A 23,353-nucleotide genomic window follows, 5' to 3' on the forward strand; every position below is an offset into this window, starting at 1 on the left:
GTTCTCATGGAGGGGCTCTCTGTTGCCAGGTATGACCTCCAGATCCGCTACCTGCCGGAGGATTTCATGGAGCGCTTCCAAGAGGACAGGACCACATTGCTCTACTTCTACCAGCAGGTCAGAGGTGACCCTGGGGATCTTCTAGCCCCAGCCAGCTCGACTCTCCAGCCACCCTGACACCCTTCCCCACCTCCAGGAGGATGTTTCCTCCTCCCCAGCCCCAAAAATGTGGGTCCTGAGAGCCCCAAGACCTTGCAGCCCATTTACCCTCACCCTGGGCTGCTGACGGATGGCCCCTTGGGGTCCCATCCTGCTGCTGTCTCTGTGCATCTCCAGCAGGGACAGCTGATCCCAGCCTTGTCACCCCCCTCCTACACCTGCTGCAACCCAGTGTGGGACATTAGAGGGCGCCAACCCTGCAAGTGTCCCCTGCAAGTGTCCCCTGCCAGCATCCCCTGTCAGTATCCCCGTGACCATCCCCTGCCAGCATCGCTGTGAGCATCCCTGCCAGCATCCCCTGCAAATGTCCCGTCAGCATCCCCTGTGAGCATCCCATATGAGCATCCCCTGCCAGCATCCCTGTGAGCATCCCCTGTGAGCACATCCCTGTGACCGTCCCTTACAAGCATCCCCTACGTGTGTGCCTGCAAGCATCCCGTGCAATCATGTCCTGCAAACATTCCCTACAAGCATCCCTTGCAAACATCCCATGTGAGCATCCGCTGCCAGCATTCCCTGTGACCATCCCTTGCAAGCATCCCATACCAGCATCCCCGCCAGCATCCCTTCCAAGTGTCCCACACGAGCATCCCCTTCCAGTATCCCCTGCAAGTGTCCCCTGCGAGCTTCCCATATGAGCACCCCCTGCAAGCATCTTTGCCAGCATCCCAGTGTCTCCTGCAAGCATCCCCTGCCAGCATCCCTTATGAACATCCCCTACGAGCATCCCATAGGAGCATCCCATATGAACATCCCATATGAACATCCCATATGAGCATCCCCTGCTGGCACCCCTGTGAATGTCCCCTGCACCCCCTGACCCCGCGTCTCCTCGCAGCTCCGCAGCGAGTACATGCAGAACTACGCCAGCAAGGTGAGCGAGGGCATGGCCCTGCAGCTGGGCTGCCTGGAGCTCAGGTACGTGTCCCTGCCTGTCCTGGCCCCTCTGCAGCAGCGGGAGGGCTGGGGGAGATGGGAACGGGGCTGGGGGCACGGCAGAGCTTGCAGGATGGGGGGATGTGGTGGGGGGACGCGAGCGCAGGGCTGATGTCCCCCCCATCTGGCAGGAGGTTTTACAAGGACATGCCTCACAACGCGCTGGAGAAGAAATCCAACTTCGAGTTCCTGGAGTGAGTAGGCACAGCACTCACCCTGGGCAAAAACCCGTACCCCAAACCCCCATCCCTGCCAGCCAGCCCCCGGGGGCTGGGGTGCTGCAGGCAGCCTTCCTGATCCTCCCTCAGCTCCTCATCCTCCTGCAGATCCTCATCCTCCCTCAGCTCTTCATCCCCCCTCAGCTCTTCATCCCCCCTCAGCTCCTCCTCCTCCCTCAGCTCTTCATCCTCCCTCAGCTCCTCATCCTCCCTCAGCTCCTCATCCCCCCTCAGCTCCTCATCCCCCCTCAGCTCCTCATCCCCCCTCAGCTCCTCCTCCTCCCACAGCTCCTCATCCTCCCACAGCTCCTCATCCTCCCTCAGGTCTTCATCCCCCCACAGCTCCTCATCCTCCCGCAGCTCCTCATCCTCCCGCAGCTCCTCATCCTCCCGCAGCTCCTCATCCTCCTGCAGCTCTTCATCCCCCTGCAGCTCTTCATCCGCCCCAGCCATGATTCCTGCTGATGGGCAGGATGCAGAAGGGGATACAGGAACCTTTCACCCTCTCCTGGGTGGGCGATTTCTCCCCCAGGAGCCTCCCCTTGCTCTCAACACCCACTTTTCTTGGTGCATGCCCACCTGCACTGGCCTGCAGCTCCTGGGGGGTCCCCACGGGGCCGTTAACTTGCAGGGGGGTCTCTACTCTGCAGGAAGGAGGTGGGTCTGGACCTCTTCTTCCCCAGCCAGATGCAGGAGAACCTGAAGGTAAGGACGCGTGGGGGGGTAGGTGTGTGCAAGCTGAGCAGGGCGTGAGGGTGCAAGGGCTGTGGAGGGCACAGATGTGGCTGGGGTGCTTGTGTGCATGTAGTGAGGTGTGCACGGAGATTAGCATGTGGTCACGCATGTGCAGATAAATCCGCATGCACGCACGTGTGTACACACACATTAAGGTGTTTGTACCTCTGCGCGTGCATTCACATGCAGGCCTGTATGTGTATCAGTGTGCACAGGTGGATTTGCATGTATAGGCATGTCCGCTTGCACACATCAAGGGGGATTTGTATGCGTGTGCATATGTGTGGGGGTAGATTTCTATCTTCAGGTGAGTGCATGCGTGCACGTGTTCATGTACATGCATGTGTCCATGTGTGTGCACATGTCCTTGTATGTGCACATGCCTGTGTGTGTGCACTGTTCATGTGTGGGCACATGTCTGTGTGCGTGCACGTGTCCATTTGTGTGCACATGTCCATGTGTGTGCACCTGTCTGTGTGCATGCACATAACCACGTGTCTGTGTGTGTGCATGTGTCCATGCGTGTGTCCATACCTATGTCCCACGTGTCTGTGTGTATGCATGTGTCCATGTACATGTCCGTGTACATGCATGTGCCCCCGTGTGCAGTGTCCACATGTCCGTGTGTGTACGGGTCTGTGCGTGTGCACTTGTCTGTATGCTTGTATCCATGTGTGTGCATGTTTCTGTGTCCATGTACATGTCTGTGTCTGTGTACATGCATGTATCCATGCGTGTGCATGTTTGTGTCCATGCACATCTGTGTCTGTGTACATGCATGTATCCATGTGTGTGCATGTTTCCGTGTCCATGCACATGTCTGTGTCTGTGTACATGCATGTATCCATGTGTGTGCACGTTTCTGTGTCCATGCACATGTCTGTGTACATGCATGTATCTATGTGTGTGCACGTTTCCATGTCCATGCGCATGTCCGTGTCTGTGTACGTGCATGTATCCATGTGAATGCACATTTCCGTGTCCGTTCACATGTCCGTGTCTGTTTACACGCATGTATCCGTGTGTGTGCACGTTTCCGTGTCCGTGCACGTGTCTGTGTGCATGCATGTATCTGTGTGTGCACGTTTCCATGTCCGTGCACGTGTCCATATCTGTGTATGTCCATGTATCCATGTGTGTGCACGTTTCTGTGTCCATGCACATGTCCATATCTGTGTATGTCCATGTATCCATGTGTGTGCACGTTTCTGTGTCCATGCACATGTCCATATCTGTGTATGTCCATGTATCCATGTGTGTACACGTTTCCGTGTCCGTGCACATGTTCATGTCTGTGTACATGCATGTATCCATGTGTGTGCACATTTCCGTGTCCATGCACATGTCCATATCTGTGTACACGTCCATGTATCCATGTGTGTGCACGTTTCCGTGTCCGTGCACATGTCCATATCTGTGTACACGCATGTATCCGTGTGTGTGCACGTTTCTGTGTCCATACACGTGTCTCTGTATGTCCATGTATCCATGTGTGCACACATTTCCGTGTCCGTGCACATGTCCGTGTCTGTGTATGTTCATATATCCATGTGTGTGCACGTTTCCGTGTCCATGCACATGTCCGTGTCTGTGTATGTCCACGTATCCATGTGTGTGCACGTTTCCGTGTCCGTGCACGTGTCCATATCTGTGTACACACATGTATCCATGTGTGTGCACATTTCCGTGTCCGTGCACATGTCCGTGTGCCCCCCGCCCCCTCCGCCCCTCCCCGCCGCGTGCCCCGCACAGCCGGGGTGCCCCGCATAGCCGGGGTGCCCAGCAGCCCCTGTGCCCGCAGCCCAAGCAGTTCCGGAAGATGATCCAGCAGACGTTCCAGCAGTACGCGCTGCTGCGGGAGGAGGAGTGCATCCTCAAGTTCCTGCACACCCTCGCCACCTTCGCCAACATCGACCAGGAGAGCTACAGCTGCGAGCTCATCGTGCGTCCGGGCGGCGCTGGGATGGGATGGGACGGGATGGGTTGAGATTGAATCAGAGAATCATTCTGGTTGGAAAAGACCCTCGAGATCATCGAGTCCCACCGTTCCCCCACCCCTGTCCCTGCCCCATGTCCTGAGAACCTCATGTCCGTCTGTCCAACCCTCCAGGGATGGTGACTCCAGCACTGCCCTGGGCAGCCTGTTCCAATGCCCCACAGCCCCTCTGCTCAACCTCCCCTGGGCAACTTGAGGCCGTTTCCTCTCGTGGGGTTGCAGTGGGGACCTTCCACACCCGGGGGGTCCAAGCCCAGTGGGTGCAAACCAGAATCTGAAATTTGCTGAACCCCTTTTGGGGCAAGAAAGTGGCAAACCAGTAGTGCTGGGCACCACTTTTTGGGGGCAGAAGGGGGAAAAGCACCCACTTGCTTGTACCATCCCCTCTCCAAACCATTCCCTCTCCAAGAAGGTGATTTTTCACAGTGTCTCCCACATTGCAGCAGGTTGCAGGGGGGTCTGGCTATTGGGGTGCCCCCCACCCCAAATTTTTATCCTTCTCCTTCTGTCCCCCCAGCAAGGGTGGAACATCACAGTGGACCTGGTGATCGGCCCCAAGGGCATCCGGCAGATGACGAGCAAGGAAGCCAAGGTGCGGGGGGTTTATTGGGATGGGGAGTGAGGGGGTGGCTGCTGTGAAACTGGGGGTTCAAGCTGCCACTGGGGCTCTGACCTCTCCCCAGCCCACCTGCTTGGCCGAATTCAAGCACATCAAGTCCATCAAGTGCTCCAGTGTGGAGGAAGGTCGGGCTGTGCTGCAGCTGGGGCTCAGCGGCACCCCCCAGGTCAGAAGGCATTTGGGGGGGTGCCCAGGGTGCTGGGGTGTGTGGGTGGGATGGGGGATCCCCCCTGTGCCATGGGGTGACATCGCATCCCTGGGGGTGAGGTGGGATGTGGTGGGTGGCTCATTGACCTCATTCATGGGGATCAATATGGAAAGGGGGAGTGTCAGGAGGATGGAGCCAGGCTCTTCTGGTGACAACCAGTGACAGGACAAGGGGCAATGGGTGCAAACTGGAACACAGGAGGTTCCACTGAAAGAGGAGAAGCAACTTGTTGGGGGTGAGGGTGGCAGAGCCTGGCCCAGGCTGCCCAGGGGGGTTGTGGAGTCTCCTTCTGTGCAGACATTCCAACCCGCCTGGACACCTTCCTGTGTAACCTCATCTGGGTGTTCCTGCTCCATGGGGGGATTGCACTGGATGAGCTTTCCAGGGCCCTTCAACCCCTGACACTCTGGGATTCTGTGATTTCCTCTGAGAGAACCCTCACCAAGGGATGACTGACCCCCAAAATAGGGCACGGGAGGTTTCCCCTCACCCCAAGGGTCCAGCCCTGCCTGGGGGTGGTTTGGTGCTGGTGTGTTGGCCTGGGAAGGATGATACTGAGAAACTGGGTCTGCTGTGGAGTCACTGAGTGACCCCAAGGTGGAGAAAATGGGGGGACCCACCCCAGCACCCCCTACCCCATCACCCCCACCCCAGCTCTGGGCTCACCCCCATTTCCCCACTGTCCACCCCAGTCCCTGGCAATCAAGACGGCGTCTCTGGCCGAGGCGGAGAACATGGCCGACCTCATCGATGGCTACTGCCGCCTGCAAGGGGGCTCGGACACCTCCCTCATCATCCTCCCCGGGAGAGGTGAGCGCCCCGGGGACACCGATCCCCACCTGTGCCCCCCTGAGCCTTTCTCCACGGCCACAGCATCACCTGTGGCTTTGGTGTGAGCTCAGCTGAGACCCCCAAACTCACTGCATGTGTGGGTGAGGTTTTGAGTGGTCCCCAGTGCCCATGATGCTGTGATGGGGGGACTGACCCTGCTGGTCCCCACCTGTGCCCCCTGAGCCTTTCTCCACCCGTGCATCAGCCGTGGCTTTAACTTGAGCTCAGCTCAGACCCCCAAACTCACCACATATGTGCTTGAGGTTTTGGGGGGGGTCCCAGCACCCATCAGGCTCGGGGGGGGACACTGGGATATGACTGTGTGCTGTCCCCTCCACAGAGCGGGAGAAGAGGATCAGCCTGCCCCAGATCCCAGCCCCGTGAGTAGCCCTGACTCAGAATTCTTGGAGAGCCCCCAAATCCTATCCCCTCACCCCTCTCCCTAACCCCCTCCACCTCCCCCTGCCAGGCACCTGGTTGAGCGGCAGTCCCTGTTGTCCGACAGCGCCAGCATGGGTGAGTTGTTCGGCTCTTTTCCTTTCTCACCCCACGGAGGCACAAGGGGGCTGCCGGACACCCCTGCCCCAGGATCTAGGGGGGTTCCATGGAGCTGGACCCCCCCAGCCCTTTGTCTGGGGGCTTGAGATGCAGCAGAACAGCCTGGGAAGGGCTGGGTTGGCTGCAGGAAACGCTGCAGGCTGGGGATGTTGCAAGAAACCCCCTGCCAGCATCCCTGCCTGCTTCCCTGCCAGCATCCCAGTGTCCCTGCCCGCATCCGTGCCTGCATCCCTGTCCACATCCCTGCCCGCATCCCAGCATCCCTGCCTGCATCCCAGCATCCCTGCCTGCATCCCTGCCCGCATCCGTGCCTGCATCCCAGCACCTCTGCCCACATCCCTGCCTGCAACCTCCTTTTTACCTCCAGACTCCGATATTTATGCTGAAATCCCCGATGAATCTTCACGACCGAGGTCTGGAGGTAGGTGCCACCACCCCAACCAAGCCCTCCCACCTCCTCCTGCCCACCCCCATTCTCCACACCATCCCCCCAAAACTGAGGACAAGGTTTTGCCTTCACTCCCCCCCACCCCGAAAAAGAAACCCAAAACAGGGCTGAATGAGCTGGTGTCACTCCACGTGCCATGGGGCAGGACCTTGGGGTCCTTGCTGGGGGGTGATGGAGGGGGTTGGTACCATCAGCATCTCCCACATAGTATGAGGCGCTCTGCCCATGGCATAGGCAGGGGTGCAGGCAGCTTTCCACATGCTGGCACTGCCACTCTGTCCCCCTGTCCCCTTGTCCCCCTGTCCCCTTGTCCCCCTGTCCCCTTGTCCCGCTGTCCATGAAGCCCAGCACTACGGCATCTCCCGGGAGGACGTCACGTTGGGCAGGATCCTCGGAGAAGGTTTCTTTGGAGAGGTCTATGAGGGGATCTACACCACTCCGGTGAGTGTCCTGTCCCTCCTGCCCTGCCCCTGCCCCCTTTGTGGCTGGGGGGCCGGGTACAGCGCCCCCCACCCCTTCTTCTCCTGGCAGAAAGGGGAGCGGGTCAACGTGGCCGTGAAGACCTGCAAGAAGGACTGCAGCCCCGAGAACAGGGACAAGTTCCTGAGTGAAGCGGGTACATCGGGGGGTCCTGCTGCCCTTTGGGGGTCCTGCTGCCCTTTGTGGGGGGCATGGAGCCTGGACAGATGTGTGGGGCAGTTGGTGTTTGCAGCATTGCAATGGTGGGGTGTTAGAGACCGGATGGAGAAGGGGTGGATCCCTTCATCATCCCTTCTCCATCCCATCTCCAACCCGTCCTGGCATCTCCTGGTCCCTGCTTGGGGACAAGTTGCCATTGCGATGCGGGACAGGCTGGGAGGAGCCCGGTGACTTGGCTGTTCTCCAAAATACCTGATTTATGGGAGGGAAGGCTATGAGGGAGGAAGAAAAGCTGTGTGGAATCCACATGTAGGAGCAGATGGGCACCACCTGGATGGAAATCCCTGGGGAGATGGAGCCCCATCCCCTTTAGGGACATTAGTTCCTTCTGCTCCATCTCTGGCTCCATGGCAGGGACCTGTCCCCCCACCCCAGGACAGGGCTCCTGGAGGGGGGTCCCCCCATTGCAGGGGGTCTGACCTGGTGTCCCCACAGTGCTGATGAAGAAGCTGGACCACCCTCACATCGTGAAGCTCATTGGCATTGCAGAGGAGGAGCCCACCTGGATCATCATGGAGCTTTATCCCTACGGAGAGGTGAGTGGGGATGGCTGGATGAGTGGGGTCCCACCTGTCCCCCTGTCTCCCCCTGCTCTGTCCCCTGGGTCTCTGAGCCCCCTCGTTTGTTCCTTTGCAGCTGGGCCAGTACCTGGAGCAGAACAAGCCCTGTCTGGCCGTGCCCACGCTCATTCTCTACGCCCTGCAGATCAGCAAAGCCTTGGCCTACCTGGAGGCCATCAACTGCGTGCACAGGTGGGACAGGAGGGACAAGGACCCACGCAGGGTGGCAGGAGAGGCAGGGGACAGCAGGCACTGTGGGAGGACAGTTTGGGGAGAGCAGGAGAGAGCAGAGGTTGGCAGTATCATTTGCTGTAGACCCTTCTTGTCCGGGTGTGAGCTCTCCTTCTCCATCCCTTCTCCATCCCTTCTCCATCCCTTCTCCATCCCTTCTCCATCCCTTCTCCATCCCTTCTCCATCCCTTCTCCATCCCTCTTCCATCCCTCTTCCATCCCTCTTCCATCCCTCTTCCATCCCTCTTCCATCCCTCTTATATCCCTCCTCCATCCCTCCTCCATCCCTCCTCCATCCGTCTTCCGTCCCTCCTCCGTCCCTGCTCCATCCCTCCTCCCCAGCCAGGGCTCTCTCTCCTTGCAGGGACATTGCCGTCAGGAACATCTTGGTGGCCTCCCCGGAGTGTGTGAAGCTGGGTGACTTTGGGCTCTCCAGGTACATCGAGGATGAGGAGTATTATAAAGGTAAGAGCTGCATGATGTGGTTGGGGCTCTGTGAGAGTGGAGACCTTGGTGAGACCTCACTGCCTGCACTGGGGCTGATCCGTCCCCACCAGTGACCACGACCACCCTCTGTCTTTCCCTCCAGCATCCGTCACCCGTCTCCCCATCAAGTGGATGTCACCCGAGTCCATCAACTTCCGCCGCTTCACAACAGCCAGTGATGTCTGGATGTTTGGTATGTGGTCGGATGGAGATGGAGCGGTGTCCTGGGTATTGTCCACCCCCCGGGGCATTGTCTCAATGTCCAGGGACAAATCCTGCTTCAGAACAGTGGGGTTGTCCCAACCTTGACCTTGGGGAAGGGGCTTCTGGTGCAGAGCTTCTTGCAACTCAACCATCAGTAGGTGCTTCCTCCAGTGAATTCAAGACAGTCAGGGGGGCTGAGTTAAACTCTGCTCCCTGCAAATATCCACCCCCCTGCCCATCAGCCCATCCCCATGGCCTCTGGAGCTCAGCTGTCTGTCTGTCCGTCCCAAACAGCCCTATGGCCAACAGTGCCCAGGAGCGGGCAACCCTTTCCTCTGCATTTTCCACCCCAGGAGCAGAAAGGCTGATTGGTCAATTGAGGTTGAGGTTGGATCTGGGGAACAATTTCTTCCCCAAAGGGCTGTGGGGCATTGGAACAGGCTGCCCAGGGCAGTGCTGGAGTCACCAGCCCTGGAGGGTTGGACAGAAGGACATGAGGTTCTCAGGACATGGGGCAGTGCTGGGTTATGGTTGGACTCGATGATCTTTAAGATCTTTTCCAACCGAAACCATTCTGTGATTCTATGACTTGACGCCACACAGCAAAGCATGGCAATGTCACCGCATCCCCAAAAACCCAAGCAGAGGGGCTATTGCCCCAGGTTTCACATCACTTGAGGTTGCTCCTGTTGCTCCCCCAGCCGTGTGCATGTGGGAGATCCTGAGCTACGGCAAGCAGCCCTTCTTCTGGCTGGAGAACAAGGACGTCATTGGGGTGCTGGAGAGGGGCGACCGCCTGCCCAAGCCCGACCTCTGCCCCCCCGTCCTCTACACCCTCATGACGCGCTGCTGGGACTACGACCCTAGCGAAAGGCCCAAGTTCAAGGACTTGGTTTGCAGCTTGAGGTGAGTGGGGACGTGGGGGAACTGATGAGGAAGAAACTGTTTGTGCTGAGGGTGGTGAGAGCCTGGCCCAGGTTGGCCAGAGAGGTGGTGGCTGAACCATCCCTGGAGACATCCCAGGCCAGGCTGGACGGGGCTCTGAGCAACCTGAGCTGGTGCAGATGTCCCTGCTCATGGCAGGGGGAACTGGGGGAGCTGGGAAGGTCCCTTCAACCCAAACCATCCTGTGATTCTGTGGTGATGCTGGTGTGGCCGGCCAGGAACACACTCTGTCCTCCTGCTCCTTTCCCTTTGCTCTTCCCATCCCTCCTCCCTCCTTCATGTTTTCCATGGCCCATCCACGCTTCGGGGTATGGCAGATGTGCCAATGCTCCCTCCTGGGACTGTCACCCTCTCTGTCCCCCCACAGCGACATTTACCTGATGGAGAAGGAACTGGCCAAGGAGCAGGAGAGGAACAACCGCCACCGGCCTCCCAAAATCATGGAGCCACCGTCCTACCAGGAGCCACCCCCCAAGGTGAGGAGAGGCCAGAGCCCGTGCGGCTTCATCTCCCCACCTCGACCCACCCATGGGTGCTGCAGACGTGGGACCTCCCCAATCTTGCACCCACTGTGTGTTTCTCCCCGCAGCCCAGCAGACCCAGGTACAAACCACCACCCCAGAGCAACCTCCTGGCTCCCAAGCTGCAGTTCCAGGTGAGGCTGGACATCTGGAGCACCTCATGGGGATCTGAGCAATGGGGTCAGTGCCAGAAAGCCCTGCCTGGAGCTCAAGCCCTTGGGGGTTCATGGTTTTTGGGGCTCCAGGGTGTCCCACGCCACCACCAAATCCCTCTTGATGCCTTGCAAGCAGGACCCTGTGCTGCTCAGGGCTCAGCCCTGCTCGCCTGTGTGTTGTCCATCCCTCTGGGCTGGCAGAGACGTGTTTGCCCCAGGGAAGGGCAGGTTGCACCGCTGGCACCAGCCGGTTTGCAGGCACAGCTGGGAGGAGAGGAGGTTTTGCTGCTTCTGGTGTTACCCGGGCTGAGTTTGGGGTCGCTCTGCAAGGGCTGGTGCTGGTCCCCACAGCATCATCAGGGTGAATCAAGGCAGACAACAGGGTGACCATGAGCCAACAATGTGCCCTGTGGCCAAGAGGCCAATGGGACCTGGGGTGCATGAGGCAGAGTGTGAGCAGCAGGTCAGGGAGGTTGTTCCTCCCCCTCTGCTCTGCCCTGGGGAGGCCCCATCTGCAGTTGTGGGTCCAGTGCTGGGCTCCCCAGGTGAAGAAGGACAAGGAATTACTGGAGAGAGTCCAGCGGAGGGACACAAAGATGCTGAGGGGTCTGGAGCATCTTTGTGATGAGGAGACTGAGAGAGCTGGGGCTGTTGAGCTGGAGAAGAGAAGCTGAGAGGGATGTGATCAATGGATCAATATCTCAGGGTGGGTGTCAGAGGATGGACCAGACTCTGTTCAGTGGTGCCCAACGCCAGGGTGAGGGGCAACGGGCACAGACTGAAACACAGGAGGCTCCATGTGAACATGAGCAGAAACTTGTTTGCTGGGAGGTGCCAGAGCCTGGCCCAGGCTGCCCAGAGCGGGTGTGGAGTCTCCTGCTCTGAGACATTCAAACCGCCTGGACCCACCTGTGTGATCTGCTCTGGTGACCCTGCGTGATCTGCTCTGGTGACCCTGCGTGATCTGCTCTGGTGACCCTACGTGAGCAGCTGGGTTGGACTGGGGGATCCCCAGAGGTCCCTTCAACCCCAGCCAGCCTGTGGTTCTGTGAAATCCTCAAGAGTGACTATTTTGGGTGCCCTTTTGGGGCCGGGCAGGGTCCAGGCAGCAGCGCTGGAGGTCTCAAGCCCATATGGGCTCAGAGTGAAGAAGAGCTGAGTAGCAGGAAGGTCCCGATCCTGCTGCACAGATGAGACCAGAGGCTCCTGGCGCAAAAGCCGCTATTCCCTGCATTGTCTGCTCTGTTTGTCTGTCTGTCTGCACTAACCCCCCGTCGCCTTGTTCTGTGCCCGCGCCGCCCCGCTGCCCCCCCGCAGGTCCCCGAGGGTCTGTGTGCCAGCTCGCCCACCCTCACCAGCCCCGTCGAGTACCAGTCGCCGGCCACCTCCCTGCACACCCCACCGCTCAACCGCCACAACGTCCTCAAGCGCCACAGCATGAGGGTAAGAGGGGGATGCCCAAATCCTGCAGCATCCGGAGGACGTCCCAGCCCCGCATGGTGACACCCTGGGGACACTGGGGACGTGGCAGGAGGCGAGGGCCGGGCGGGAGGAGGGATGCTGGCTGCACTGTGCTCCGCTCCGCGCTGCCGTCTGCTCTGCTTTCAGCTCCGTGTCGCTGCCACCCCAGCTGCGGGAGGGACAAACCATGTCACCCATGGGTGCTGTTTGCAGGATGAAGCCATCAAGCCCGTGAAGGGCTCTGGGGTGTCACCAGCCCCCCCAACACACAAATTTGCACACACATCGCCATGAATGCATGTTGGTGGATGAGCATTGGCGCGGTGTCCCCAAAAATGACGGGGGACAGGTGGCTGCTGCTCCTTGGAGCTTTGGGTCAGCTTCTCACTCTGGGTGGTGTCACTTGAAATGCCAGCGGTGGTTTGCAGCCTGGACTCGGTCACTTTAGCCCCAAAATCAGAGCTGGGTGGTGGGGCACATCCTGAGCTGCTCTGTCTGTGCCGGCACCGCCGCGGTGCCACGGGCATGGTGAGCTGCTCCCCAGGCCCGTGGAAAGTTCCGGAATGTGGTGGTGGGAGATTTGGGGCCAACCAGTGGTTTCCTGTCCCTGCTGGAAACCACAAGTGCTCCCCACATCCAGTTTGGGGGTGCATGGCTGTTGGGGTCCGGCGCATGGCTTGCATGCGCGGAGCGGGGCTCTGGGTCCCGGTGCCAAAATTGGGGGGTTCTCTGAGTCCTCAACCCCAATCACACACCAGGAGGAGGATTTCCTGCGTCCCAGCAGCAGGGAGGAGGCGCAGAAGCTTTGGGAGATGGAGAGGCTGAAGATGCAGCAGGTGCTGGACAAGCAGCAGAAGCAGATGGTGGAGGATTACCAGTGGCTGCGGCAGGAGGAGAAGTCCCTGGTGAGTGGCCTTGGGCCGTCTCCAGCTCTTGCACCATCACAAAAGTGCTGGAAGAGCCACAAAAACCATTTATGTTGTTTTTCATGGCTGGAAAAGCCACTTTTCCTTGAGGGAACAGCTCCTCCGGTAGCCAAACCTCTTGCACCTCTTTATTTTTTGCATCCTTAAAAATCTCATAGAGCTGCTTGATTTCAAAACGAATATTCGGAAACTTGGGCAATTTTTAAATACGTTCAGTCGTGTCTTAATGAGCTTTTATAAAGCTTTTTGAAATAAGGACTTGGAAATAGCTATCGTGTGACTAATGCATCAGCTTGTGGTGAGACAAGCTTGGAAGGAGATGGGAAATCTTTTATTGGATTGACTTCACGCAGCCAATAAAGCAAAGCCCAGCTCCCCCACCACTGAGGCTGCAAACAGCGCTTGGAATTCACCTTCATTTTAATTTGGAGCAGCACTTTGAGGTTTCTGGTATCCCAGGAGCCCATCGGGGCGATGGGATGGGATGGAGATGGGATGAAGATGCACATGAAGCCCCTTCCCCTTACACATCCCCAGACCCTGCAGAGATCTGTTCCCATGATATTTTTCACGAGTCCCCCCAGAAATTAGGAAAATCCTTTTTTTTTTTCCTTTATTTCCCTATTTTTCTCACAAAGCTTCTCCCCTTTTGCAGGACCCGATGGTGTTTATGAACAACAACCCTCCTCCGGTGAGTGGTGAAGCTGCTGGGTTCCGGTGTATTTGGGTGCGGGGAGTCCTTCTTTTGAGGGATGTCCAGAGATTCCAGTTTGCTTTGGCATGGGTGGGTGATAAATACTTATATACACACCCCTCGCATGGGGAAAATTAATCAAAAAGCGTTAATGGAGTGAAATTCTGGTGGTGCGGAGCTCCCCACCGCAGGAGGGGATGGTGATGCCTCTTCCCTCTCTGCTCCCTCCAGCCAGGACTTTTTCCTCTCATTTGCTGTTTTTTGCCCCCACAGCTGCTCCCGGAGAAGGAGACGGATTACAGTGAGTGCCCAGAGCTGCACGGGGTCGGGGGGCTGCCCCTGGCACCCACTTTGGGGGTGTGAGTGGGGTGCCCTGCGCCGAGCCGCAAGGAGCCTCGGGGGTCGGATCCCTCCCGGATTTGGGATCCTCCATGGAAGAAGCCCCACATTGTGGTGGGGGGTCCTGCCTGTCGTGGGCATGGGGTGTCCAAGGGGGTCTGACCACGTGGGGAGGTGGCACAGCTGGTCGGTCGGGGTGTCCAGCTGCAATGGGACATGGTGTAGGACATGTCATGGGTCCCAGGGGTCTTGCAGCTTGTCCAGGGGACCATCCGGAGTGACCCTCTTTCCTTTCCATTACTGACGGCGTAGCGGAGTTCACGGGGCCCCCCCAGAAGCCACCAAGACTTGTGGTGCAGGTAAGACCTCTCTGGACAGAGCCACCGTGGTCCTGGTTCTCCTTCTCCATCTCCGTGGTCTCATTCCTTCCCCTCCATCACCTGCAGGATGGGACTTTTCTGACTGCCCCAGGCCACAGAGGGGTCAGACAGACCCACCAGCGTCGGGGTCATGGGTGGGTCTGACCAGGGCTCCCCATACGTGTTGGTGTTTCCCTCCTCGCCCCCTCGGTCCATCTGATCACCGTTGTGTCCCCGTTCCCCAGCAGTCCATCCACCCGGCCCCCACCGCCAACCTGGACCGCACAGATGACACAGTGTACAGCAACGTCATGGACCTGGTGCGGGCCGTGCTGCAGCTGAAGAATGAGATCAGCCTCCTGCCTCCCGAGGGGTACATCCTGGTGGTGAAGGTAGGGTGGGCAGGGAGGGGGCAACGCCAGAGGGGGTAATGAGGGAGCTGGAAATGAGTCTGCTGAGCGACTCCTGCCAAGCATCCTTCTCAGGAAGGTCTTGCACATGTAGGAGGGAGCATTTCCAACATGTCCTACTCCTCCTTTGGGTCCTTGGGTCAATGGTGAGAGCATTTCCAACATGTCCTGCTCCTCCTTTGGGTCCTTGGGTCAATGGCGAGAGCATTTCCAACATTCCCAGCTCCTACTTTGGGTCCTTGGGTCAATGGTGACAGCGTTTCCAATGTGTCCTGCTCCTCCATTGGGTCCTTGGGTCAATAGTGAGAGCACTTCCAACATGTCCTGCTCCTCCTTTGGGTCCTTGGGTCAATGGTGAGAGCATTTCCAACGTGTCCTGCTCCTCCTTTGGGTCCTTGGGTCAATGGTGAGAGCATTTCCAATGTGTCCTGCTCCTCCTTTGGGTCTTTGAGTCAATGGTGAGAGCATTTCCAACATTCCCAGCTCCTCCTTTGGGTCCTTGGGTCAACGGTGAGAGCATTTCCAACGTGTCCTGCTCCTCCTTTGGGTCCTTGGGTCAATGATGAGAGCATTTCCAATGTGTCCTGCTCCTCCTTTGGGTCTTTGAGTCAATGGTGAGAGCATTTCCAACATTCCCAGCTCCTCCTTTGGGTCCTTGGGTCAACAGTGAGAGCATTTCCAACGTGTCCTGCTCCTCCATTGGGTCCTTGGGTCAATGGTGAGAGCATTTCCCACGTGTCCTGCTCCTCCACTGGGTACTTGGGTCAATGGTGGGAGCATTTCCAACGTGTCCTGCACCTCCATTGGGTCCTTGGGTCAATAATGAGAGCATTTCCAACAAGCGCTTATCCTCCATTGGGTCCTTGGGTCAATGGTGAGAGCATTTCCCACGTGTCCTGCTCCTCCATTGGGTCCTTAGGTCAAAGATGAGAGCATTTCCAACGTGTTCTGCTCCTCCATCGGGTCCTTGGATCTATGATGAGAGCATTTCCAACATGTCCTGCTTCTCCATTGGGTCCTTGGGTCAATGATAGTAGAGTTTCCAACATGTCATCTTCTTCCATTGAGTCCTGGGTCAATAATGGGAGTGTTTTGAACGTGTCCTAGACCTCCATTGGGTCCTTGCATCAATGATGGGAGAGTTTCCTACATGCCCTGCTCCTCTGTTGGGTCCTTGGGTCATGTGTCCCATCGTGCTCCTCTCCCAAACGGGATCCCTGACTCAGTGGCCCAGACTGTTCCCATGCCCCGCTTCCCCATGCCATGGACCACGCCAACCCTGCCACTGTCCCCACAGAACGTGGGCCTGTCCCTGCGGAAGCTGATCGGCAGCGTCGACGAGATCCTGCCCGTCCTGCCCGCCAGCTCCCGCACTGAGGTAGGACCAGGGAGGAGGAAGAGGGGTCTGGTGTGGGGTTGGGTGCTGGTGGCACCCGTGCCTTTAACCCCTGCATGTCCCGATCAGATCGAGGGGACCCAGAAGCTGCTCAACAAGGACTTGGCCGACCTCATCAACAAGATGCGCCTGGCGCAGCAGAACGCCGTCACCTCGCTGAGCGAGGAGTGCAAGCGGCAGATGCTGACGGCCTCTCACACCTTGGCCGTGGACGCCAAGAACCTCCTGGATGCCGTGGACCAAGCCAAGGTCCAGGCCAACCTGGTGAAGCTGTGCTTGGAGTGAGGGAAGGAGAAGGGGTGGAGAACGAGAGGAGGAGAGGGACCACCACGCGTGGGTTGGTGGAGATGGAGGAGGGCGTTGCGGAGGAGCTGGCTTTTGTGTGTCCCCCGTGGCCTCGCCGTCCTGCTCTCCCTGTCCCCCGTTCCTCCCGCAGCCGCTCGTGTCTTTATCATCGTCTCGTCGCTCTTCTGAAGGAGGGAGGCATCTGGTGACTCCTCCCCACAAAGGACTAGGGGGGACCTGGCCGTCCCCACAGGCAGCTGAAGATCCCTCTGGCTCGGCGGCTCCCTGGCTGCCAGCAGGTCCGTGTGTCCGTCCGAGGACAGATGGCCGCGGGCGGCATGTCGTGATGGGGACCTGGACCCCGAGCCGGGGTTAGAGCGTCTGGGGGAGCTGGCATCCCAGGAGACTTCACGGGGGTCCCCAAGGGCCATCAGAGTGGTGGCTGGAGGGACCATTTGCATTTCCTTGTACATAGTATAGAAGAATTTATTTAATGATGGGAGGTGGGTCCGGCGCAGGTGGCTGGTGCCCATCCCCAGGCCCGCAGAGCACGGGGAGGGATGGGACACCGGGGACCGCAGCCTTCGGTGACACAAACCAGGAGAACGGTGCCTCTTCCAGCTGCATTTTTCTCTGAGCTGCTCCGTGTTGAGCAACGGCGGCAGAACAACTCTCTGTTCGGTTTGTGCTTTTTGAGTTGGAAACCGTCTGGTTCGGGCTTTTTCCCCAGCATCTTCCCACAGCGCTGTCATTCCGGCTGAGATAAACCATGCGCAAAGTCCTGTTGTGCCCGTGCTTGCCTGTCACCTCCCCGGCACAACTTGAGGCCGTTTCCTCTGCTCCTGGCGCTTGTTCCTGGGGAGCAGAGCCCGACCCCCCTGGCTCCAAGCTCCTTTCAGGCAGTTCAGAGATCAGAAGGTCTCCCCTCAGCTCCTGTTCTCCAGCTGAACCCCCCAGGTCCCTCAGCCGCTCCCATCACACTTGTGCTCCAGCCCCTCACCAGCTCCGTTCCCTTCTCTCCACTCGCTCCAGCACCTCAAGGCCTTTCTTGGCGTGAGGGGCCCAGAACTGCCCCAGGATTGGCGGTTTGGCCTCCCCAGGTCCCAGCACAGGGACCGTCACTGCCCTGGGCCTGCTGGCCACACCAGTGCTGGTACCAGCCAGGGTGCTGGTGGCCTCTTGGCCACCTGGGACAGCTGTTCTGTCTCCTGCTGCCGTGAGCTCTGGTTGGGGATGGTGTGGAAACAACCTCTCATGCTGGTGGGTTGCTGAGGGTCTATGTTTGGGCTGGGCTTTGCAGAGCAGAGACCCCTAAACCATGCAGCCGAGCAGGGACCACCAGCTCACAACCTTCTGCATGGACCATCCAAAGCATTCTCACCTGCCCCATGTCATGCTCAACTGTGCCAGCCTGTGGTCCTGAGCACCCTGCAGTCAGAATGCATCCTAAAGCATCTGTGAGGTTGCCCAGCACATTGGACACATGGCTCTTGGGTTTTGAGTGGGACTTACAGCAGCTCAAGGAAGCAGAAACCTCTCCTAGATGCCTCCAGGCTGTGCTCAGGCAATGGGGAAGCTGTCCCATGCCTTCCTCAATGCTAGGACATCCGAGACCACCCCGGGCAGGAGGGCAAGGAGCTGCCCCTCCGCACTGTCCACAGGTCACCCCTCACACAGCCCTTGCTCCACCCTGCATTTGGCACCCAAAGGTCCTCCATGGTTGGAACTGGGTTCTCCTGGGGAGAGGTGAGGTTTGCCTGGACATGGGCTCCACCGTGCCCGCTCCCCGGGAGGAGGGACCCTGCACTGCCCACCGTCCCCACCACAGCCTGGTCCCTAGATCATCCCCGCCAGGTAGGGTGGGAGGAACAGCCCCACGGTGCCCAGCAGGCAGACGATGATGAACATCCAGAGGAAGATGCGGTCGATCACCATGGCCACGTACTTCCAGTCCTCCTTCACCTGCCGAGCAGAGAGGGGCTGTGAGCCTGGACACAGGATGTGGCCCCATCGTTTGGGGGGATGCTCTGGGGTTAGGAGACCACCCAGGGCTCCCCAGCTTGAGGAGATACCTTGGTGGAGCCCTGGAGAAGCAGGGCTGGGGATGAACCTCTCTGGGAAGGCTGCTTGGGGCACAGCAAATCCACCCGGGGATTTCTGAAACCACTTGGGTAGAAATAGGGGTGCAGCCCCTGAACCAGGTCCCAGCAGAGCAGGATGGGCCATCTCTGCTCTCCAGGGACAACAGAGGGACCTCCAATATTCCCACAGCTGGAGGAACCTTCAACTGACCCCATGGACCAGGCATCTCATTGATCTTCTCCCCAGCATTGGGTCCTCAGCAGCCAGGCAACCGACCAGGGGTCCCAGCACAGACCCCCAGGGAGGTCCAAGTGGCAGGAGGCAGCACCCAGGGTGAGGAACCCTCCCCTCACCACCCCAGCCCTCGGGGTGCCCACTCACCGAGAAGTCAGCGTCCTCAGCTCGCAGGTGGTCCGCGATGTACTGAACCCCCTCCAGGGCCTTCAGGATGCTGGGGGACAGCACCAGCCCCTTCTCCGCACCCACCGCCTCCTCTTCCTCCCCCTTGGGGGGCGCCCGGGGGGTTGAGCCCCCCGCCACCTTCCCGGCTTGGCGTCTGCAGCCATAGCGGCAGTGGGTGTTCTGGCTGTGGGACCCCGCCTGGGACATGCGGCTGGGGTACGTCTTCTCCTCTTCCTCCTCCTCCTCCTCCTCCTCTTCTTCTTCCTCCTCCTCCTCCTCCCATTTATCATCCACATCGGTCTCCAGCCAGCACCGAGAGGTGCTGAGCCTGGTCCCCGGGAGGTCGTACTGCCCCACGGTCCCCTCGGTGGGCGGCAGCGCCGGGGGCCGCTTCATGAAGAGCCAGCGAGGGATGAAGTTGAGGAAGAAGCTACGGACCCAGTGGGGCATCGTGTGGGTGCTGGGGGAGCGGTGGTGGACGTTGAGGACGAACACGGTGATGATGATGGAGAGCGTGACGAAGATCATGGTGAACAGGAGGTACTCGCCAATGAGAGGGATGACCAGCGAGGTGGAGGGGATGATCTCCGTGATGAGCAGCAGGAAGACGGTGAGGGACAGCAGGACGGAGATGCAGAGGGTGATCTTCTCCCCACAGTCGGAGGGCAGGTAGAAGACCAGCACGGTCAGGCAGGAGATGAGCAGGCAGGGTATGATGAGGTTGATGGTGTAGAAGAGTGGGAGGCGACGGATGACGAAGCAGAAGGTGATGTCGGGGTAGATCTCGGTGCAGCAGTCATACTTCTTGGAGTTATAGGTGCCAATGGCATTTATGATGGCCCACTCGCCGCTCTCCCAGTAATCCTTGAGGTCCACGTGGTGGTCCATGTTCTCCAGGTCGATCTTGGCCTTGTCATATGTCCAGGAGCCGAACTTCATCTTGCAGTTCTGCTGGTCGAAGGGGAAGAAGGTGACGTCAATGCTGCACGAGCTCTTGTAGATGGCGGGCGGCACCCACTTCACCTTGCCGTTGGAGAAGAGGTGGGCCTTCGTCATGTGGGTCACGGCGAACTCCCCGTCGGCACTGCGGGGATGGAGAGGTGTGAAGGTCGGAGGAGGATGAAGGGATGGGATGGGATGGGAGGGGAGGGGAGGGGAGGGGAGGAGAGGGGAGGGGATGGGATGGGATGGGATGGGATGGGATGGGATGGGATGGGATGGGATGGGATGGGATGGGATGGGATGGGATGGGATGGGATGGGGTGGGATGGGGTGGGGTGGGATGGAGTAGCAGGCCCCTAGCAGCATCACTCACTTGTTGTAGAGCACGATGTCGGGGATCCAGATCATCTCAGAGGGCACCCGGATGGAGGTGACGTTGTCAAATTCCGCGGGGTCCCAGCGCAACTTGTAGTCGCTCCACTCCTGGAGGGAGACATGGAGGGGAAGGCACCAAGTCACCTTGAGGCTGATGGGACAGAGCTGCCCGATGCCTCCTCCTCTGGCAGCATCCCCCAGAGGAACAGCAACATGGAGATGCCACCCAGGGGGACTTGGTCCTAAAGGCTGTCCCCTCCTTGACACGGTCTCGCCCCAGAGAGGGACCGGGCTCCTACCTGCTTCAGCCAGACGTTCGTGGTCATCATCTGGTTCTTCTCATCCTGCGGTGGGAAAGAGGGAGAGGTGAGGGGAGATGAGGAGAGGGCTTGTCCCATCACTGCATCTTCCCCCAAATCACTGCTTTCATTTTCTGCCCTCCGCATCTGGGGTTCAGCTCCTGGAAGCAACTGCTACAAGTCCAAGGAGAGACTATATTTCTCTGAGAAATCTTCTCACTAGATGGCAGCAAGAAATAGCAAATTGCAGCGTAAGGCTCTGAGCTGCTCTGATGGACAGACAAATTTACAGTCCCGTGGAGAGGTCGGTGGAAGGATGGACAGATGGATGGGTAGGCAGGTCGATAGGTGAATAGATGGTTAGAAAGATGGACAGGTAGATAGGTGGATGGGTGGATACAAAGGTAGATAGATGGACAGGTAGGTGGGTGGATGGATGTGTGTGCATGGGAGGAATGAGGGATGGATGGACAGAAAAGCCCAGATGTGCCCCAGGGCAGGTAGATGGTGGGTAAGGACATGGCAGGGATGAAGAACCACGGTTTTCCTTGATCTTCTCCTGCACCAAGGGAGGGTTTGGGATGGAGAGGAGGGATGCAGACCCTGCTGCTCGTTGGAGCTCTGAGGGAGGCAGGGTGGGTGTTTTGTCACCCGATGGAGATGGCCAAGAGGTTGCTGGTACCCAAACCCAACCTCCCACCAGGGACCCCAGCCCCTGGTCTCGCAGACCAGTAGGACCAACTGGGAAAAGTCAGATGCCACAAGGGCTACTCACCACATCGATCAGCTGCGCGATGGAGAGCCCGAACCTCACAATGACCACGTCGGATGTGTTGGGCACCGGCCGCGACCAGCGGTTGTAGCCGGTGAAGAGATGCTTGAAGAGACGCTCCTCGGCATGGCTGCCCGGCTGGCCCTGCAGGCTGGAGACTGCGGGGAAATGGGGATGGACTCCACTGAATTGGGGTGCCCAAGCCATGCTGAACCCCACCCTGGGATGGGGAGAGGGGAATTTCCCTCCTCAAAGCTGCCCCGGGGGGTGGAGAGAGGTGCAAGTTCAACCTTGCAGCATCAACTGAGAAAATCCCCCTCTTGGGTAGCTGAGGTCCCTCTCCCCATCCCCTCCAGCTGCTCTTACTGGTGCTAACTGGTTTGGCTTTGCAAGGTGAGGGGTGACCCAGTCCTTGGGGAGGCTGCAGCCCACCCAGAGTCCTCCCTTGGGGCTGGGAAGGAGCTCAATGCTTTCTCTCTGCCTATAAGTTGTTGAGGTTGGTGTTGGATGCCGTCAGCTTGCGGCGCATTGCTCGGCCGTCCTCGCTCGCCGCAGAGCCCCATAAATTTCCACCAGCAAGTCCGAGGACGCTGAAGGAGGAAGGGATGGAGCCGGGGAGGGCTTTGCACAGCGAGGCGTGACCAAAGGGACGTTGAATGGGTGGCTCTGCCCTGCAGAAGGATGGGTGCATGGCCCCACAGCACACCCAGCAAGGCTTGTTGAACTTTGGCCAGGGATGATGTGCTGAGCAGCATTGAAGGTTTCAGAGGTTTTGGGGAGGGCTGGTCCCAAGTGGAGGGACAAACAAGATGCTCAGCTCCTTGGCGATCTTGCGTTGGCAGGGGGTGGGAGTAAAATCCATGTTTTTCCCATTCCTACAACATTTTAGCTTGCACAGGCTGGATGTGGGGTCCCAGAGCCGCATCCCCTGGGGGTGACCCAGAGCAGACTGTCCCCCCCAAGTGTCTAGGTGGTGTCGAGCTGCCCTGCAAAGACACGAACCCCATCCTAGCAGGGCGTGTGGTGGAGGACTGGGGGTGCTGGGAGACTGCGTGGGGGTAAACTGGGAGGGAACTGGTTTTCCATGCACACGCGCCCCTCAGCTTCCCCTCCCCTCCCCTCTCCTCTCCCCATATTTTTTCCCGGTGGGTGACACCCATGGGAAGGCAGGGCCCAAGGGAAGGAAATTTGGGTACCCCATGGAAAGCCAGAGCTGTCCTTACCTGCCTGAAAGGCGACAAAGCACCATGTGACAAAGGGGACAATGCCATGGGACAGGCGCCACATCCTCCCAGTACCAGTGTCCCCCATGGATCCCCACCAGGAGGGACCAGGGGGAGCAATGGTGGTGGTGGTGGTGTGGGAGGAGGCTCAGCGAGGAAAGTCACCACAGGGGACCTGTGACAGGGTGTCCTGTGCGTCCCCACTGTCAGCGAGTGCTGCAGGAGCCATGGGTGGAGCTGGACGTGGGCTGGGAGGACCTCAGGAGGGACACAGCCGGTCCAGGGTGGGTGTGTGGTCCAGGATCCTCCACCAAGTCACCTGCCCCACATTTCATCCCTGGAAAGACAGCAGAGAGTGGCACTGTCACCGTGGTGCCACCTCAACACTGTGGTCCCCTCAAAGCCAGCGTCTGGAGCTCATCTGAGCTGCCAGCATGACACGGTCAAGGGAAATTGTCCCCAAAGCATCTTGTCCCTGTTTCTGGTCCCCAGGTGATCTAATAGCAGAGATGGAGCCCAGTGCTGCAAACCTTACTGGGGTGACCAGAAAACACCTGGTTTCAACCATCCTTTTGTCCTCCCTGACTCCAAGCTGCTTCATGCGCCACGGGTGAGAAACATCTCACGGGTGAGAAACATCTCTCCATCTCATCTCCAAGAGCTGAGACCGAGCCCCAAATCGGGTCCTGGGGCTGGTTTCTCCAGGAACACTCGCTTCTGAGAAGAGGGATCACCCTTTAACCATCCAACCTCTCCATCCATCCATCCATCCATCCATCCATCCATCCATCCACCTATCCATCCATCCATCCATCCATC

At 58.7% G+C, this 23,353-nt stretch overlaps 2 protein-coding genes across 6 annotated transcripts in view; one reads left to right on the forward strand and one right to left on the reverse strand.

The window, feature by feature from the left end:
• Positions 1-17,221, forward strand: part of PTK2B (protein tyrosine kinase 2 beta) — a 37,323-nt gene extending 20,102 nt beyond the window's left edge. For 2 of the 5 annotated variants that reach the window (XM_082048209.1, XM_082048210.1), the window contains exons 4-31: positions 30-117; positions 1,058-1,137; positions 1,287-1,349; positions 2,024-2,078; positions 3,910-4,050; positions 4,622-4,696; positions 4,788-4,889; positions 5,624-5,741; positions 6,103-6,142; positions 6,232-6,278; positions 6,688-6,741; positions 7,112-7,209; positions 7,300-7,384; positions 7,903-8,003; positions 8,104-8,219; positions 8,623-8,723; positions 8,848-8,937; positions 9,650-9,854; positions 10,261-10,369; positions 10,483-10,548; positions 11,887-12,012; positions 12,789-12,935; positions 13,612-13,647; positions 13,924-13,951; positions 14,293-14,348; positions 14,594-14,740; positions 16,056-16,136; positions 16,224-17,221. In XM_082048209.1, coding sequence (XP_081904335.1) covers positions 30-117; positions 1,058-1,137; positions 1,287-1,349; positions 2,024-2,078; positions 3,910-4,050; positions 4,622-4,696; positions 4,788-4,889; positions 5,624-5,741; positions 6,103-6,142; positions 6,232-6,278; positions 6,688-6,741; positions 7,112-7,209; positions 7,300-7,384; positions 7,903-8,003; positions 8,104-8,219; positions 8,623-8,723; positions 8,848-8,937; positions 9,650-9,854; positions 10,261-10,369; positions 10,483-10,548; positions 11,887-12,012; positions 12,789-12,935; positions 13,612-13,647; positions 13,924-13,951; positions 14,293-14,348; positions 14,594-14,740; positions 16,056-16,136; positions 16,224-16,439 — 2,671 coding nt within the window. In that variant the 3' untranslated portion in view covers positions 16,440-17,221. The remainder of the gene's footprint in view (positions 1-29; positions 118-1,057; positions 1,138-1,286; positions 1,350-2,023; positions 2,079-3,909; positions 4,051-4,621; positions 4,697-4,787; positions 4,890-5,623; positions 5,742-6,102; positions 6,143-6,231; positions 6,279-6,687; positions 6,742-7,111; positions 7,210-7,299; positions 7,385-7,902; positions 8,004-8,103; positions 8,220-8,622; positions 8,724-8,847; positions 8,938-9,649; positions 9,855-10,260; positions 10,370-10,482; positions 10,549-11,886; positions 12,013-12,788; positions 12,936-13,611; positions 13,648-13,923; positions 13,952-14,292; positions 14,349-14,593; positions 14,741-16,055; positions 16,137-16,223) is intronic. The other 3 variants (XM_082048211.1, XM_082048213.1, XM_082048212.1) reach the window with 2 other exon arrangements.
• Positions 17,222-17,927: 706 nt separating this feature from the next.
• Positions 17,928-22,598, reverse strand: CHRNA2 (cholinergic receptor nicotinic alpha 2 subunit; the record flags this gene model as incomplete). The annotated part of the gene is made up of 6 exons (XM_082047183.1): positions 17,928-18,401; positions 18,903-20,007; positions 20,239-20,348; positions 20,540-20,584; positions 21,315-21,469; positions 22,535-22,598. 6 exons carry the CDS (start codon positions 22,596-22,598, stop codon positions 18,276-18,278), a joined length of 1,605 nt encoding a protein of 534 aa, XP_081903309.1. The 3' UTR covers positions 17,928-18,275.
• Positions 22,599-23,353: the final 755 nt, after the last annotated feature.

Source organism: Streptopelia decaocto (genome assembly GCF_964273445.1).
Source record: "Streptopelia decaocto genome assembly, chromosome: 3".
In the NCBI taxonomy this organism is placed as follows: domain Eukaryota; kingdom Metazoa; phylum Chordata; class Aves; order Columbiformes; family Columbidae; genus Streptopelia; species Streptopelia decaocto.